The sequence below is a fragment of the Colletotrichum gloeosporioides genome, assembly GCF_011800055.1.
Source record: "Colletotrichum gloeosporioides strain Lc1 chromosome Unknown consensus_5, whole genome shotgun sequence".
NCBI lineage: Eukaryota > Fungi > Ascomycota > Sordariomycetes > Glomerellales > Glomerellaceae > Colletotrichum > Colletotrichum gloeosporioides.
Window position 1 is genome coordinate 185,657 of NW_025544650.1, and position 17,171 is coordinate 202,827.

A 17,171-nucleotide genomic window follows, 5' to 3' on the forward strand; every position below is an offset into this window, starting at 1 on the left:
TGGCAAAATTAGGTCCACGACTATTATCATGTTTAGCATGAGACCCAATTGTCGAGAAAACAACCATAACTTACAGAGAAAGTTGTAGACCGCGACAGACGTGCCGACTACGTCGAGCACTAGCAAAACGGGGATCCACCGGCAGAGAAACGTCCAGGGCACCGCGATGCAGAGAAACAGCCAAGAGTCCATCTTGTCGGCGGCAGCGGCGAGGGACGGGAGGGGCAGGGGACGACGCAGGACGACGACGACGCGGGACGACGAGGACGACAGAGACGGGGAGCAGCAGCAGCAGCAAAAGCAGAGACGGCGATGGCGGCGAGGAGGGCAGATCGGGGGGAAAAGCGAAGGCGAAGGCAGCGAAACGAAAATTTCCGAAAAGAAAAAAGGCGAGGCAGCGCTCGGTGACGTGCGGAAAGCTTTTTTTTTTCAAAAAAAAAAGAAGCTGCTATTTTCAAACCAGTTAGTTACGGCTGCGAGACAAAAAAAACAAGATCCATTTCAAATGGTGGGGGTTTGGACATACCGTCGCGAGATCACGAAGAGAAGAAGAGAGAAAAAAAAAAGCCAGGCAGGACGAGATCTGGCGATATCTACTCACGTCCCCGACGGGCGGGTGGGGCAGCTGCGGTCGCCTCGCTTAAGTCTGCCTGCTTTGAGAGCGGCAACCGCAGGTCGGAAGGGGACTCCTTCCTTCTCGGCATTGGCCTGGGACTCGCACGTAGGCTGGTGGTTCCTTCCTTCTCTCTCCCCTACACCCAAGTCACGAAGCCCACAGGAGGCGGCAGTCGCATTTGGCTATGGGTAATCAGATACCTTCAAACTACAGGTACGGCGGGGGATCTCATTGCCGTTTCTCAAAGTTTCTGCTGAGGCTCACTCTATACCAGATGTATGATGTGATGCTATCCCGGTGATGCCTGGTACAGATTTGTGTGTCTCGCCCAAACCCGAAGGGGCTGGTCAGTGGCTCTTTCTTTTCGGACCATTCGGTACTTCACGAATTCAAATAAGCCCACAAGTCTTTCAAGTTCGAGAAGAGACCAGAAGGTGCCAGGCCAGTCAGGCAGTGGTAGAAATTATGACTGCCCATCCTTAGCCAGGCTGTGCCAGCATGCCACCACAGAGACACAAAATCAAATGGAGAGACGGCATCTAAGAGCACCTGAGAGCTTAAGCACAACCCAAGTCACTCGACGTTCCACATGCAATAACGAGCATGGCTCATGAGCGCCTGCTCTGCTTCGGGGAGGCGATATCGCAACGGACGGACCACCACTTGGTAGATGATTGTCACCTCATTCTCAGGAAAATTCTTCCCGTATAGAAAGAAACGCAAAAGACAACAATGCGACAGCAGAAAGCAGTTGATCTGTACTACTCAAAGAGACTGGAAGGGGGCATGCTATTTTTATTGGGGATGGCGCTTTTGACCTTGCAGGCTGACGCAGCTCAATGCGTTTCCTTTGCGGATTATTCTACTAATTCTTCTTAATCATGCAGATTGAAGGAGAACTTACGCAGGCATTCGGTCTTTTCTGTCCCCTTTTTCTTTGAAAAAAAACACCAAAACAGAAAATACGTTTTTGTTTTCATTCCATGACCAACCTATCTGGGCGCGTGAGGTTGGTGTAAGCTTCGCCTGTTACATAAGCAATGCAGGCCGTCCATAGCGGGTGCAGGGACCAGGGACCACTAACAGCACGGTCATCTCCGCCCACCTAAGGTAGCCCGCCCAAATAGGCCGGATCCGACCACCGGACAGACGTGCGGCGGGGGCGGAAATGGAACTGGCACTGGATTTCGGCAAAATGGGGTCTTGGAGGTGGCGGGGCTCTGATTCATATGCCGCCTAAGTTGGAACTCGTCATTTTTTTCAGGGACGATTTTCTCTTCACTTTACTTCCCATGTGAATCGATAACGCGCATAGTCGTAGGGACCAAGCGAGTCCGTTATACGAGTCGTATCTCAAGTCGTGTTCATGCCATGGAACACTCGCAAAGGCTTTCTGCAATGTTGGCTGGCGTGTATTGATGCACCTACGATCAAAAAACAAAGTCGGTGTCTCGGTGTTGTTTTTCCCCTACCAAACTAGAGACATCATTGAATGATAGAGTGCGCAATTCACTTCGATGCACCAAGTCATTTGGTATTTCTCGTGAAACCTTTCTTTTTCTCATGTTTTGATTCGATGACAGTCACCCTTATGGGTAGCAGAAATGGATAGCAGGACGAAGTGTATGGGCAACCTTGTTGTAATTAACGGAGATACCCTGGCTTTCAGCATTTATGAAGCGCCAATCTCTCGACTTTTTCTCTTACTCTCCTAGACACCAACACACCGGCTCCACCACAAAACAAGCATACAAGTCATCGTCAATCTACCCCGTAATATCATCATAATATACGACAGTCCACATACACAACCTACCCCAATGAAGATTAACGCCGCTTTAATCCTCGCGACGGTTGCCGTCAGCGTCTCGGCGGGCGGCCCCAAGAACAATTCCCCTCGGTATACGGGCTTGGACAAGATTCCCAACAATGAGCCACTGCCCCTCCACCAGGCGCCCGACTGCTACCAGAGCTGTTTTCAGTCGACGAACCACGCACTCACTGGGGACATCAACACCGTGAACCAGAGAGACTTTTGCGAAGACAAGTGGACGCACTTTGATTGGTGGTTCAAGACGTGGATGATGGGATGCGCCGTCCAGAATTGCCCCAAGGAGGATCACCATAAGGTCCGACGATGGTTCGACTCGATGTGCCGGAGTAAATCCTGAACGGCTTGATGAATTGTCCAGGGTGAAGCTCCTAACGCGTAGCGCAGCGGAGCAGCAGGAGCGAACGAAGGAGTTGCGGGTGCAATATCAATATGAGGATGCTCTTGGCTAATCGCCCGTAGCTTCAGTGATCTTGGCGAATTAGTTGAGTAAACCGGAACTAATGTAAGGTTATTCCAGTAGGATGATAAGAAGAGCTTTTGAGGGCAGGTAGGAGGGTTACACTCCCGCTGAGGAATGACGGGAATCAGTGCCGAAAGTCTAACTTCTATCGTAGTTTCACTTGAGAATCTAGAGGTTGAGAAAAATGCTCAAAACTTCATAAGCAACTTTCAGTACACAAAGTGAATGGCCGCAAGGGTCGACATGTATGGGTTTCTGCAAAACACATCGGATTTACGTTTCGTTCAGGATATATACACATGTCGGCTACTCGCCCGAGCTGAACGAGCGCTTTCCTTCTACCACACAGCACATTGCAACCCAGCAACCCAGCAACCCAGCAATCTTGCAGCCCAAAAGTCCGCCAACCTAGCAGCAACACAACTACAACACCGGAAATCGCCAAGCATATTTCTAATCTATCCAAACCATATCTCCCCGATAAATTATTTCCACAAAATGAAACTCAGCGTTTTCTTGTCCGTCGCCATCATCGCCACGAGCGTCAGCGCAGGCAGCCACGGCTGGAGCCGCCCCAAACACCTGGACAAGATACCCCAAGACAAGGGCCTACCCCTTCATCAAATTCCTGAGTGCTGGCAGGGCTGCTTCCAGTCCACGAACCACGCCTACGGCGGCGGCGACTTCAACACAATCAGCCAAAGGGACTTTTGCGAGGACAAGTGGGCGCATCTTCGCTCCTGGGCCAAGACGTGGGGTCACACCTGCGGCATGATCGAGTGCAAAGACAAGGAGGACGGCTATCGAATGGTCCGCTGGTATAACTCCATATGTATGATTTGAAGGTGGCATGGTCATGAGTCTTGACGCTGGGGGCACGCGTTGGGCCAGGGCTATCAACAAGGGAAGGACAGGACATAGAATCCACACTACCCTATTTTCGACTTTTCTTTGGGAAGTTGCAAAAAGGGTGAAGTATAGTCTTTACAAGCCACATTATTTTCGGAAATCGGTTTAGGCTTTGGCAAGCGCAGAGCATATGGGGGAACAGCAAAATCTCATTGCGTTATTGGGGTTAGATGGTCCCCGCCATTTATTACTGGTTGGCGGTTAGTCAAATCACAATCTCTTTACGCCACCATTCACTCGCCTGCCCATGTCTTGAACGCACTCATCTTTGAACGCAACCGATTGAACAGCCTTCCACGCTACCATGTTCTGACCTTGACGGTGGGCGTTGCTTGTCAGACGCAGCCCCCTTCTAATTATCGACCTTCAGTGATAGAGTGAATCGTCGTAGGGCAGATAGATGCCCTTCCGAAGGGCACCTAGTGTGGGCGCAATCATCAGTCTTCCCTGTGCCCACAGATTCAACGGTTGTCGGTGCACAAGTACTATAAATAGAATAACAGAGCCCTGCAAATTACTCTCAAGCCCACAAATGCAGTGGTAGCATCGATCAAGTATTACATTTTAAACTGGTATGTCCTGAGAAGATATCGCCTTTGTCACTAACGAGAGAGCCAGAAGGCCGCCTGATATATCGTCTAATACCCAGCTCGCAGGTACACGTTGTTATAAATACCGAAGTATTCCGCTGCAACAACGATAACAAAGCCACAGTGAAAAGAGCCCGTCCGGAGCAGTTGAGTACGCCATGGGTAATCGAATCTCTGCTTAAACCTCAAGACTTCAAATTTGTCCAGAGCTTCTGGAAGTTTCCCCGATTGTCTGTGTATCTCGTGTTTCCATAATGAGTTTCAGTCGCCCACGTCACCCGTCACCTGTTCGGTGTACTGCTTATCAAAGGATAAATACCACCAGATTTCAACAGCCAGAGCAGAGACAATGCATTGAGACTTTTGGACCGATTGCAAGAATAGCAGGGACACGACAGAGACGATAGAGACGATAGAGACGATAGAGACGATAGAGACGATAGAGACGATAGAGACGATAGAGACGATAGAGACGATAGAGACGATAGGGACGATAGAGATAATAGAGACGACAGAGACGACAGAGGTGATAAAACTACTAATATGCAATGAGCTTTCAGAACTAACATAATACTTATCCGCCCGCGTAGCAAGACTCCTCAGATTCCTTATCTTTGTCATCCTTGACTTTCATCTGTTGCTGCAGTTAAACGCAGGTAACCTAGGTAGAGTACCCCGAGTTGAGAAGTCCAAGTCGTCATCTGCCTTGCAGGAGACTGCAGAGTCAATCGACGCCAAAAACGCATCATATTTCTAAGATGCTACTCTGTATATAGAATACACTCTCAGAACAATAGCATTCCACCTCTTTCCCCCTTTATCCAAAACCAGCCCGACCGACCAACCGGTCACTCATCCAAGAAGTCATGTCAATCATTAATCTCGTGTCCAAAATTGTCTTTATGACTACACCCCCGGAACGCTTTAGCAGATGGCATGCGTTTTGCCAGTCTTACCCTGCAGGGAGTGCTTTTCCTTCTGTAACCAGCAGTCAGCAAGATCCGCCTCTCGCGCACAGGGGGTTGGGGACAAACTCTGAACTTTGGGTGGTTGTGTGACGACTTGGTGCTCGTGAGGTGGTGCTTGTGGATGAAGTCCTGCTGGCGCTTGATGCTCTCCTGGTCCATCTGCTCGAGCAGGCCCATGCACAGCTTGATGTCCGTGATGAGCATGTCGCAGCGGCTCTTGCTAAAGTCCTCGCGGACGACGACGCGCAGCATCTTGAGGTCGTTGGTCTTGGGCGCCATCGTGTACGCGGGCACGACCCAGCCGCGCACGCGCAGCTGGTGCGCCAGCGCGAACTCGTCGTAGTTGCGGTCCTCCTTCTCTGGCAGGCGGAAGGCGACAAGCGGCAGGCCGGCGCCGGAGCGCTGGGACATGATGGTGAAGCCCAGCACCTCAAGGGACTGGGAGAGGTAGTCGGCGGTGCGGGTAAGGTTGGACATGATGGCGCGGTAGCCCTTCTTGCCGAGGCGGATGAGCTGGTAGTACTGGCCGATGACCTGAGAGGCACCTTTGGAGAAGTTGAGGGTGAAGGAGGCCTGGTCGGCGCCGAGGTAGTTGATGTTGAAGACGAGCTCCTGGGGGAGGAACTCGGCGGCGCGCCAGACGATCCAGCCGACACCCGGGTAGACGAGGCCGTACTTGTGGCCAGAGACGTTGATAGAGACGACGTTCTTCAGGCGGAAATCCCACTCGAGGTCTGGGACGACGAAGGGAGCGACAAAACCACCGCTGGCGGCGTCAACGTGGATGGGGACGTCGAGGCCCCTCTTCTCGAGCAGGTCGTTGACAGCCTTCACATCCTCGTACTCGCCGGTGTAGGTGGTGCCGAGGATGGCGCAGATGCCGATGGTGTTCTCGTCGACGAGGTTGACCGTCTCCTCGGGGTCGATGACGTAGCGGTCGGGGGTGCAGTAGACGAGCTTCTCCTCAATCTCAAAGTAGCGGGTGGCCTTTTCCCAGCAGACCTGGACGGCGGAGGACATGACGATGTTGGGGTGCTCGGTGCTCTTGCCCTCGGCCTGGCGCTTGTTCTTCCAGCGCTTCTTCATAGCGAGAACGCCGAGCATGATAGCCTCGGAGGAGCCGACGGAGGACGTTCCGACGGCGCCGCCGTGCTCGCCCTCGCCCTGGGGCGCGTGGAAGAGCTTGCCAATCATGCTGACGCAGCGGTTCTGGATGTCGGCGGACTGGGGGTACTCCTCGTAGTCGATGAAGTTCTTGGGAAAGGACTCGCACATGAGCTTCTCAGCTTCATCTTCCTGGATGTGGGGGTCAGCGTGGGAGGTCGAATGCGGGGGTGGGCCATGGGGTTTGGCGGCTGTCAGTTCTCACCATATATGTCGTCACGAAGGAGGCCAGGCTGTCTATCGTGTCAGATCTCTGGCGTATGAAGTTACAGGGCTGAGGGAGCTCACTTCATCATGGGGTTGCCGTCGAGGCTGAGCTCGTCCTTGATCATGCGGTAGGCGACGTCCTTGGGCATCTCGTCCTCGGGCATCTCACGCTTGGGCAGGTCCTGGTTGGCGAAGCGGGAGCCGTAGACGCTGGTGGTGTAGCAGTCCTCGTGGTCGGCGAGCTTGAGCTGGACGTCCTTGAGCTTGTTCATGACCTGGGCCAGGTGGCCGGAGGACGAGTCCTCGGAGCCCGAGTCGGGGGGCGTGGCAACGGTTGCGAGGTGGACCATTTTGAGACGGCGAGAGGGTGATACGAAGGAAGAGGTGAATGGGTAATGTTGTGAGGAGAAGCAGCTTTCGAACGGCGTCGAAGAGGCGGACGAGGGACGACGTTTATAAGAGAAGACGGAGCTGGGAGCTTTGGCTGTAGCTGAGTCTGAGCTTTGGGCAGACGAGGCGAGGCGAGACTGTCAAGCAGCAGTGGATGGGACGATTTGTTTATGGGCGATGAGAGAGCGAGAGAAGGGGAGAAGAGAGGAGAAAGGAGGGCATCGAGTAGTCTCGGCGGAGCCAAGCCAGCTGGACGCGGGCGTGGGCGTGGCACTGCATGCCGCAGGCCAGGTCCAGGTCCAGTGCATCAGGGGGGCAGACAAGGACAGGGCCAGATCGGGATAAGGTGGAATGGGTGCTAAGGTACTCTCTGCAGCGTACGCTGGTGAAGCCCAAGCTCCGGTACCCAAGGCAGGAAAGCTAAGCTGGATACGCAAGTTGGGAGGTTGCGTTGCCGTGGTGGTGGTGCGGCGTGTAGCAAGCTTGTAGCTTGCGGCAAGAGAAAGGCAATGGCAGGTGGGGTGATTGAGCGAACCTGAAGCCGGAAGGCGGGGCAGGAACGCTGACGGCACGCTACGACTAAGTCAGTACATGGGAAGGTGCGGTGTAGCCGGTACGTACATGCCGAACCAGAGCTACCTTACCTCTTACCTAGCTTGTACATCATCGACGATGACATCCACAGCATGCAAGCCATGCAGAAGGCCAGGCAGGGCAGTTCCAACAGCGGGGTCCCAAGTCGAAACGAAGGTAGGCCTCCCTGACGAATTTCACCGAGAACAGAAGCTGCAATGTTCCCGCTGAATACATCGGATAACGATACGTGTCCCAGGCCCGGGAGCTTATCCCAATCAGAGGGGGGGCACAGAACTGCGTCAGCATTGGATGATTTGATCAAAACTCCGATAGCAAGATGGAATAAAAATAACCCCAAAAAGTAAACTCAGCAATGGGAACAGCATATTATCCGCAAATCAGAAAAGCACGGCAAACGAGATGAGTTTTCGCCCAGCCCGCGAGACCCGAGTCTGAGTCTGTCTCTCTCTATCTCTCCTGTTTCCAGCAGAACCCGAAAAGCACATGTTCCTCGTCTGTTGTGGACGAACATCCCAATGTGCCCCCTAACTCTCTCTCAACAGAAGACGGACAAGGAGAGGAAAAGGGCGGCCTCCTTCAATTCTCTCTCACGGCTGCCCACGTCTCACTACCCACATGCCTCACCCCCCTACCACCCCTCCTCCAACCAACCGGATGAGGTGCAGCTGGGAAGCTTTCCCCAGGTCCCAAGCCAAACATCCCAACCACGCCCAGCACCCAGCATCCCAAAAAACGCGCTACGCCCAAAGCTTGGCACGGGTTGACAGCTTCGGCTGGCCCACCACTGCAACCGCCCACCCGCCCCAGCAGGTGCCGCCCTGGAACGAGCCGCTCCCACCCAATCACCCCCCCGTGCCGGTCTTCCGCCACAGCGGCCCTGGCCCCGGACCTGGGACGCCTCCTCCACCAACGATCACCGCCGCTTCGTCAATCACTCAAAGCACTCAAAGAGCCGTCTCCTCCAGCAATATCCATCGGCGGGCTCGACTCCTCTCAAAACTTCTAAAAGGATAACACGGCTCGGATGTCAATGCCTAGCACCAAAAACTCACAGCCACTCCAAACATCAACCCAAAACATCTCACTCAGGGGGAGGGAGGAAAGCAAAAGTCCACGGTAATACATTTATTTCCCTCAGAAAGCAAAAATGACATCACCACCACCCGTTCATCCACCCGTCAAGCCTCAAAAATCACCTCAGCCCATTCGTTCCCAATCACCATCCCCCATGCCCATCCCAAATTTCCGAAATGGCATCCTCCGAGAAAAGCAAAAAAAGAAAAAGAGGAAACCAAACCCCGGAATTTCAATTCTTCTTCACCGATTGATCCAAACCCCCAAACGCCCGCCGATAGACCCCCCACGCATCACCCCGACGCCTCAACCTCCGTTGTCCCCTGTGGCTTAGCCCCCCCAAAGCCGCCGACTGTGGTTCGACTTTGGCTCTCGTAATCTTTCGCAACCCCCTTCGAAACCACACCTTGTGCTGCTCATCCCATCTCTCGGTGAAGGAGAACCCGACCCAGCCAGGAAAATTGATGCCCTACAAACACATGAATCTACTACTACTCTCCTGTTCGGGCCGCCTCGCCCCCTATTGCCAGCACCTCTCTCTCACGAATCATCAGACCGGCCTTACTTTTTTCGTTTCTCGCCATCGTTACCGTTGCTTCTGGTTCCAGCTCATCCCGGTTTGCCCGAGCCTCATCTCGTCTGCTTTTTTCCCTTTCGGTTGAATGACAGGCGAACAGCTCCGTCAGCTTAGGCCTCAGGTTCACATCGACGCAAAGAGGCGAGCCTGTCTGTCACAAATACCGGCCATCTCGCTCCAAATAGCCATTCTGCTACTCACTGCTCGCTCTTTCTAGAGATACTCTAATCCAGGTCTAACCACTGCCTGGTATCATGATTGATCCCCTAACTAAACCAGAGTGAATCCCGATGTCTAATCTTAACACATGCATGTTGGCCGCCTCGAGAGCCGCCATTAGCCCAATTTCATAATCCTGTAATCCATTCGTCAACAGCCATTTCCTTGCCCTCAGCCCTCTGTGGTATCCATAGCATCACCCTGCACCTTGGCCTTGGCAGCCGCTATCTTCTCGGCCTTCCACGCTTCAATCTTGGCCTTCAACTCGGTGTGCGGGATCGCGTCGTCTATCGTCATCGCTTGTCGCGTGAACGGATCTTTGGGATCAGACAACAGATGCTGGACGATGGTCGAGCGGTCCACAATGTGCTTCGACGGCAGGGTCACAGGGTCCTTCATCAGATCGCCCATGATGGGGTCCTCGAACTCGGCAGGGATATCACCCAAGTCAAGCTCTGCCTGCTCCGCAATCTCCTTGGCCTCCTTGAACTTCTCCTTCAGGGTGTTGAACCTCTCCATATCCTCCGTCTCCTTCATGGACCTCTTTGACAGAATGTAGCTAGCCTTGTCAAAGTTGGCCGGCTTGTAGGAGCGACCGTCCGAAGCGACAGCTTCGATGAAAGCCTGTGACGAGCCCAGGTTGAGGTAAATGTCCACAAAGTCCGACAACAGCACTCGGGGCTGGAAGTGGTACTTTTGAGGATCGTTCACCTTGAGCTGCCCCATCTTGGGTCCAGCCAGAGTGTCCAGGTTGTAGTTCAACATGCTGGCCAGACGCTGCACGATCTCAGGCATCGTGAATGCAGACGACAGGGCGGATGTGAATAGCTTCATCATCGCCAATGTCTCGTTGGCGAGCTGCATGTACGAGGTGGCCTGGTTCTCAAGACCCGATAGCTCCTCTTGCTTCTTCTGTCTGTCCTGAGCAGACATGCTCTGGTCAGCCTCCAGTTCGTGCTGGAGGTTGTGGATCTTGGGAAATTTCGTCAGCGCCTCATCGAGAACGTAGGTGGCATCGTTGAGCAGAAGATTGACGAATTGCACGAAGAACTGTCGATTGACCCTGTACCCATGTTAACGGCGTTCCTCGCACCTACGACACGGCGTCGCGTCGTGCTGTCTTTCCAGAGCCATAACTTACTTGCTCTCTCTGGTGAGCTGCTGCTTGTAGACGTCATTGCCCCAGACGCACTTGATGACCTGAAAGATCTCGTATCTGATGTTGAACTTGTCGTAGAACTGAGTGTGAGCTCCAGTCGACTCTGCCTCGATGTAGAACTTCATCAAGGCGTGCAGCAGGTGATCGTTGGCAAACTTGGATCCGTAAAGCTGGTCGCCCAGGACACCCTTCTTGAAATGCGAAAAGGGCCAGGTTCCGGAGAACAAGAGCGTGACCAGAGACGACTTGAGGTAGGGGTTCTTGATGTACTCGGATGATCGGAGGAAAGCGATACACATGGCAATCATCTCACTGCCGACTGCGGACGGCATGATTTGGGGAAGGTATCTAGAAGATGTTAGCATTCGTAGCTGTACTGCTTTGTGAGAGACGCACCTGTAGACGAATTTGAAGTTGTCAACGACGTTCTGGAGAGCGTACTCGGGCAAGCAGGCAAATGCCTCCGGCGTCTGAGCGGGCAGCGGAAGTCTGAACATGGTCAGCGGTGGCTCGGAATGCGTGCGAGGAATAGGCAGTCATGGCAAAAACGTACTGAAGATCCGTGGTGTCAGGCTTGTAGTCCGTTTGGCTGGCAAGGCGCAAAAGCCAGACAGCAACGTAGCGCATGAAGCGGAGAGACAATTCCTGCATCTTCTCGTCGAAGAAGACACCCTCTATGGCGTATTTCAACGCAATTGCCTTATTCAGGACCTGGGTATGCCTCTTGAGAGTCACCTCGTACATAGCGAGTTGAGCGGGGTTCTGCATTGGTGATTAGCATTAGCACACGGCATCGCCGTTGCCAGACTGAGAGCTACTCACGTTCACCATCTTGTGACGCTCAGCCTCCATCTTAGCCACATGCGTCTCATAGAACTTGATGTCGCGCTCCAGATTCTTGACCTTTGCATTTGTGGCCTCGCTGCCGTAATGATGAGCGGCGAGAGTTAGGAAGAACACTTCAGAAATGAAGTTGGATGTGCCCTCAGCCTTCTTTTCGTAGAAAGCATCCGACGTCGCTTGGTCAGCGTTGATCTTGGTCTCCTCCTTGATGTCCACGCGAGGGCTCCGTCTGAAGTAGTCAACTTCGATTCTGTCAACCTTGGAGAAAGTCGTATCCATGAACGGCGAGCAGAATCGGTCGAGGATGGCTGTCAGGTTGGTCATGAACCCGTCGGAAGAGACTTCCTTGGCATCAACCTGAATAGCTCTACGCTTCTTGTTGGAGTTGATGGCGGACGCGAACCAGTCAAGGACGCGGCTTCTCGTTTCGCTGTCGGCTCGTATAAAGGCGTTGGCGATCGTGAACAATTCATCTTGGTGTACTCTCAAGATGGCGCGTAGTGCCTCCTGCGGCTGGGCTGCTTGTCTTCTGTCCAATCCTCGGGGGTTTGGGAAGTAGGTGAGCGTGACCTCGGATTGCAGTGGAGAGATCCGGAAGAACGGACCCAGGATGGTTGCCTTCTCAATGAGAGGACCAGAGTTTTGTGCAGGGAGGAAGTTGGTGTGCTGGGCCAGAGCATTAAGCAGTGGCGGGAACTTGGTATATGTCATCAAGGCCTGGTTGCGTCAGTACAACCGTTCCCAAAGGCTATCGTCCGACGCCTTGCCGGAACTTACATTGAGGTATGGCTTGTAATCGCCATCCATGGACATCTCTGACAACTTAAGGCTGAGGGTATTGATCGCCTCGGCGAACACCACTGGGTACTGCTCATCCTCAGGGAACCGGTTCACAGCTTCCCGCAGGAAGTCCAGACACACGCCGTCATCAGTGTCGTGGCCTCTCAGGAGACATGATGCCAGACTGTCAGGCTGTGATCGGCTGCAAAGTGTTAGTAACGGCCACTGTGAGTTGTCCCGTGGTAACTTACCCAAAAAGGTCAGGCAGAGTCAGAGCAAATAAGCAGTTGCTAACACACAATCTCTTCGCCTCGTCAAGCACCTCCCTCTTGTCCTTAGCCGTCTCCTTGACCGTGATATATAGGCGTAGAATGCGCTTGAAGCATGGCAACAGGAAGCCGAGAATGGACTTCTTGTGGTTCAGAGTCGACAAAGCCTCCAGCAGGGCACTGTCCAGAACGCTGGTCGTCAGCTTCAGCGCCGCATCTGACTCCGTCAGTTCGCTGTTCGCCCCCGGCAGAAACATAAGCTTGTGGCCATGGATATCGGTAACTCTGTGTGGATCGACAGTGATGCGGAAAATCTGTGTGAGGGTTCGGTCGGAGAAGTCATCGATGGACTCTTCTTGGACGACGGTCGGGCGCTTCGTGACGGGTGCTGGCGTGGTCTCGCTCTTAGCGGCTCGCTTCTGGCTATTGCCCTCGTTCGATTCGGCCTTGACGCCGAGCTGGTTGAAGGGGTTCGGCTGCGGTGTCGACGACGGAGTGATGTTGATCTTGCGCGGCTCTTCGGCGAGGCCCTTGCCCTTCTCTTCGGTTGGTGTCGAGGCGCCCGAAGCTCCGGGATTCGGTGATGTGTCGCCCTCCGGCTTGGGAGAGGTCCTGGCGGCAGAACCGAGCTTGGCCAGACGTCGCAACCGGATCTGTACAGTAGGAATGGTCAGCGAAAGTCCCGACTTGATCTTGCCCCATATCCGCGATTGCGTCTTCGTCCTCCGGGCTTGTGCCATCCTGGTCTCGATGTGTAGCTCCAATTTCGTGGTTGCGGGAAAGAACGTCGGGTAAGGCGGCAGAGATCGATTAGAAGAATCGATGAATATATAAACGGCGATTTCGAGGCGATCCAGGCGGCTGGGCCCAATCGAGCTGGTCGGCGATGTTGGGGAAAGGGCACCAGGGTCGCCGGCATCGTTGAATCGAGTTCCGACGTCGAAACATTGAATCGGTCAAGGCCGTTTGGAGGGGACCGGCAGAGAAGCTTTCAAGGAGCTGCGCGGCACCCAACTCAAGTCCATAAAGAAGCTTACCTCGTTCATCTTCGCCGTGTCAGGCGCATCTGGTGCCTGGTTCTCGTTGGGATCCATCTTGTCGTCGTCGGTCGTCTAGAGACAGTAGGACTACAAGCAGCGTACGAGGCAGGCGTGCCGATCCCGGGTGGTTCTTGGGTGCACAAGAAAAGGTTGTGAAATTGCCGACGCCTTGCACAAGGCTGAACGAAGCTGGGTAGGGTGCAGTGTGGAAGGTGAGGCCGGTGAGGTAGCTCAAGGTGGGCTGCGTTCAGAAGTGTTGACGTCCAGCAGGGCCTTGCAGTGGTGGGGAGGTAGTGCGGCGGCGGCATGGAGGTGCACACCGGGCGGTGAAATGTGGGGTGTGGACCAGTTAAATCCGACAAGGGCGGCCAGGCACCCAGCTTTCTCCGATTTTTAGCGGATTGTCCACTGGGAAATGCAAAGTCCACCACCAAAGTCCGCTGATGAGGTAAGGCACCGGGTTGGAGTGAGGGAAAGTGCACCCTGAACCTTCATTAATAATCTGGTCACAGCTGCCTTTAATGCTTGCCACTGTCAGCTTTCTAAGAGGTTCTACACAAACAGATAGCCAGCTACCTAAGGCAAGGTACTACTTGTGAGCCACAAACACGCAGTGAAGATCAATGAGGCCCTTGAAAGGCGTTTCCGAAGGGCTTATGTAATTATACACCAGGACTTCTTGTTATGTTGTTTCCTGTTTCAAGCGGCTTTGAGACCCTTAGACCCTTAACAGGTGATGCTCGTAGACGTCTGCAACTGCTTCAGATGAACCTACGCCGAAAAGAAGCCCATTGGATACAGCCCGTTTGAAGGTTTCTGATAAAACATCAACAGCGTCTAGAAACATGTTCCATATCTGGCCCACTCATCCGCGTCAAAATATCACGATATCGATTCAATTACTATGTGCTTCGAGGCATCCAAGACCTGCTGTAGCTTTTGGGATATAGCAACCGTTGTACGTGAGAACCAATTTTGTTTCAAAGGGCGGCCCGCTGCGTAGCGTGCCTGCCCCAAGGGTATTTCCGTGCCCATTCCGTGTCGTTGATACCGTGGGTCCCTCCAAAACGCCTAAATGTCCAAACAAATATACTAGTACACGACCTCGCGTGAGGTGCAAAATATATGGCCGGCAAATCCAAGCTAAATCGTAATAAGATGCCGTCGCTGGAAGGTGTGATGCGGTGGCCTAAAGGCGGGGTATACCATTCGACCCGTCGCTCAACCTCCTCGACGACGACGACGCCTCGCCGTCGCTGTCTGAACTGCCTCTCGTGCGGCTTGTCCCGCTGGCAGTCCGGTTGGCCAACCGGCTGCGTTCAACCTCCTCCCGGCTCTTATTCATAAGCCAAGCCATGTGCATCTTGAGTATCCCCAAGGTGCTTCTGAGCTCCGACATATTTTCTTTGATAGGTATGACGTGGTTCAGTACCATGACCGTCTGTCGACCCTCGAGGTCGGTGAAGTCCTTTCTAAGTTCTTCCATCCGACGCTCCATGTCTTCGTAGATGCTCATGACTGCTTCGGTCGGTTTTAACTTGGGCCCGCCCTGGACGTTGTTCAGGTTGAACACGTCGTCCCACGACATGCAGTCCCGCCTCTCATCCTTGAGTTCCAGAATCTGCCGCTCTTGGTCCTCCTTCACTTTCTGGAGCTTCTCGATCTGCTTCTCTTGATTCCTGACCTTTTCTCCGACGACGGCGACAACCTTGTAGATGCATTCATCCTCGTGAGCAGCGAGCGTTTTGCGAATCGCCTCGTGTTTGCAACCGTAGTCGCCGTATTTGCACGCAGCACTCGCCTCGGGGCACCGATTTGCGAGGTGTTGCTTCAAATCCGACACCCTGATCTTCTCCCCGCAGTCGGCGCAGGCCGTGGTATTCTTGGGGCAATCTCTGATGATGTGGTCCGCCATGGACGCCGCCTCCATCTTCTCCTCGCAGTACTCGCACGCCTCTTCAAAGTGCCAGCATTTTCCGGTGGCCGCCATCCACTGCTCCACTCTCCTATCGCACGTCTTGTCCGGACAGTCCTGCAGTGTGTAGCGACAGCCCATCGCATGCTTGACCACCTCCTCGCGTTTCATCGTCTCGTCGCATCCTCGCTCGGCATTGGGGCAGTTGACGACGAGGCTGTCGAGCATATTTGTCAAGAGCCTCGACGTCTTGCAGTCCTTGGCTCGGAACTTGGTCCGGTCGATGGGGCAGGCGTCGGAGGAGAAGAAATGGCGCTTCAGGCATTCGAGGCAGAAGGTGTGGTCGCAGGGCGTGATGACCGGGGTGACGACGGGGAGTTTGCAGATGGGACAGACGAGGTTATCATCGGGCTCTTCGACATACATCAAGGCGGAGAAGTCGACGAGCTCCTTGACCCTGTCGGGGGTGAGTGAATGCCGTATGGCTTCCCGCACTGCCAATTCCTCGACAGGCCATTGAGTGGGGTGTCGCGCTTGTTGTGGCTAGTCAGCGTGTCTTGTCCGGACCATCGCCTCTTTGTCTGCGAGTCTCAACTTACGCCCAAACGGGATGGGGACTTCCTCGACAGATCGGACTGCCTCCTCGACGAGGTTGTGGACGAGATGGGTGATGGTGGCATCGTCCTCGGGGGCGGCGAACGGCGGCTGTGGTGGTTGTTGCGACATGGTGCTGACGGGTTGTTGTCGTCGACTTTAGATCAGAAGGGGAGTTTCTAGGTGGCAGGGGAGATCATGATTGAAACTCTGGCGATGGAGTTTTATCGTAGTTGCGGTGAGCGTGTCCGGATCGGAAGTGGGTGTTTTCGTGGGACCGCTGGTGGCGCGGAGGAAAGGCTGAGTTGTGGAGGAGGTTTACAGTTGAGGCCCAATACGGAGTGGATGGGAAGGAAACGGCAACGAGTGAGGTGACGTCCAGCCCAGTGGAGGGCACTTCTTGGGCCGAGGGTCCGATAAGCACCCTGCCGATAACGCTACTTGCCCTCGCAACCACGGAGTGCTAGTCCGTCCGGTCCAGCACGGGTCCAAGTCAGGACCGGGCCTCAGTCAGGGTCAGTTGCAGGGCATTAGAGGAAACGGCCGCTAAAACACAGTGTTAGTCAGCACCCATGGCGGAAGGGGCACCGTCCCCGCATCTTCTGGGCCCCGGCATTGGCCAACTTGATGCTTTTCTCTGCCGGGAACACCAGAGAAACGAACATTCCCATGGCGAGCATGACATAACCGTTGTCTCCAGCAGCCCTCGATACGGGCAGGATGGGATGCACTTTGTCTTGGACGATGGCGAATGACAGCATCGAGCCACGTTACACGGGCGGAATACGGAGCCAAGACCGCCCTTGCATTTCTGCAGGCAGCCTATTGACCAGTTCTGTTGACCCTTATTCCAGTGTCTCTGCCGGAACGGGGAATAAGAAAAAAGGATGCTTCTGGACTCAGTCGATCTCATAACCGAACCTCAGCATCGTGGGTTTTTGGTGGAGCGATGCCGTCACAGCCATC

General features: G+C 54.1%; 4 protein-coding genes across 4 annotated transcripts; 2 read left to right on the top strand and 2 right to left on the bottom strand.

Moving 5' to 3' along the window:
* Positions 1 to 2,436: 2,436 nt before the first annotated feature.
* On the top strand, positions 2,437 to 2,787 carry GCG54_00003647 (uncharacterized protein; the record flags this gene model as incomplete). Its single annotated transcript, XM_045403717.1, has 1 exon — positions 2,437 to 2,787. One exon carries the CDS (start codon positions 2,437 to 2,439, stop codon positions 2,785 to 2,787), a length of 351 nt encoding a protein of 116 aa, XP_045271057.1.
* A 621-nt stretch (positions 2,788 to 3,408) lies between these two features.
* Positions 3,409 to 3,753, top strand: GCG54_00003648 (uncharacterized protein; the record flags this gene model as incomplete). Its single annotated transcript, XM_045403718.1, has 1 exon — positions 3,409 to 3,753. One exon carries the CDS (start codon positions 3,409 to 3,411, stop codon positions 3,751 to 3,753), a length of 345 nt encoding a protein of 114 aa, XP_045271058.1.
* A 1,580-nt stretch (positions 3,754 to 5,333) lies between these two features.
* On the bottom strand, positions 5,334 to 7,098 carry GCG54_00003649 (Glutamate decarboxylase 4; the record flags this gene model as incomplete). Its single annotated transcript, XM_045403719.1, has 4 exons — positions 5,334 to 5,387; positions 5,444 to 6,673; positions 6,747 to 6,774; positions 6,830 to 7,098. The coding sequence occupies 4 exons, from the start codon at positions 7,096 to 7,098 to the stop codon at positions 5,334 to 5,336; spliced, it is 1,581 nt and encodes a 526-aa protein (XP_045271059.1).
* Positions 7,099 to 9,776: 2,678 nt separating this feature from the next.
* On the bottom strand, positions 9,777 to 16,337 carry GCG54_00003650 (Ubiquitin conjugation factor E4; the record flags this gene model as incomplete). The annotated part of the gene is made up of 10 exons (XM_045403720.1): positions 9,777 to 10,668; positions 10,747 to 11,112; positions 11,161 to 11,253; positions 11,318 to 11,526; positions 11,587 to 12,324; positions 12,385 to 12,589; positions 12,639 to 13,309; positions 13,694 to 13,768; positions 15,117 to 16,144; positions 16,211 to 16,337. The coding sequence occupies 10 exons, from the start codon at positions 16,335 to 16,337 to the stop codon at positions 9,777 to 9,779; spliced, it is 4,404 nt and encodes a 1,467-aa protein (XP_045271060.1).
* Between the last annotated feature and the right edge of the window lie 834 nt (positions 16,338 to 17,171).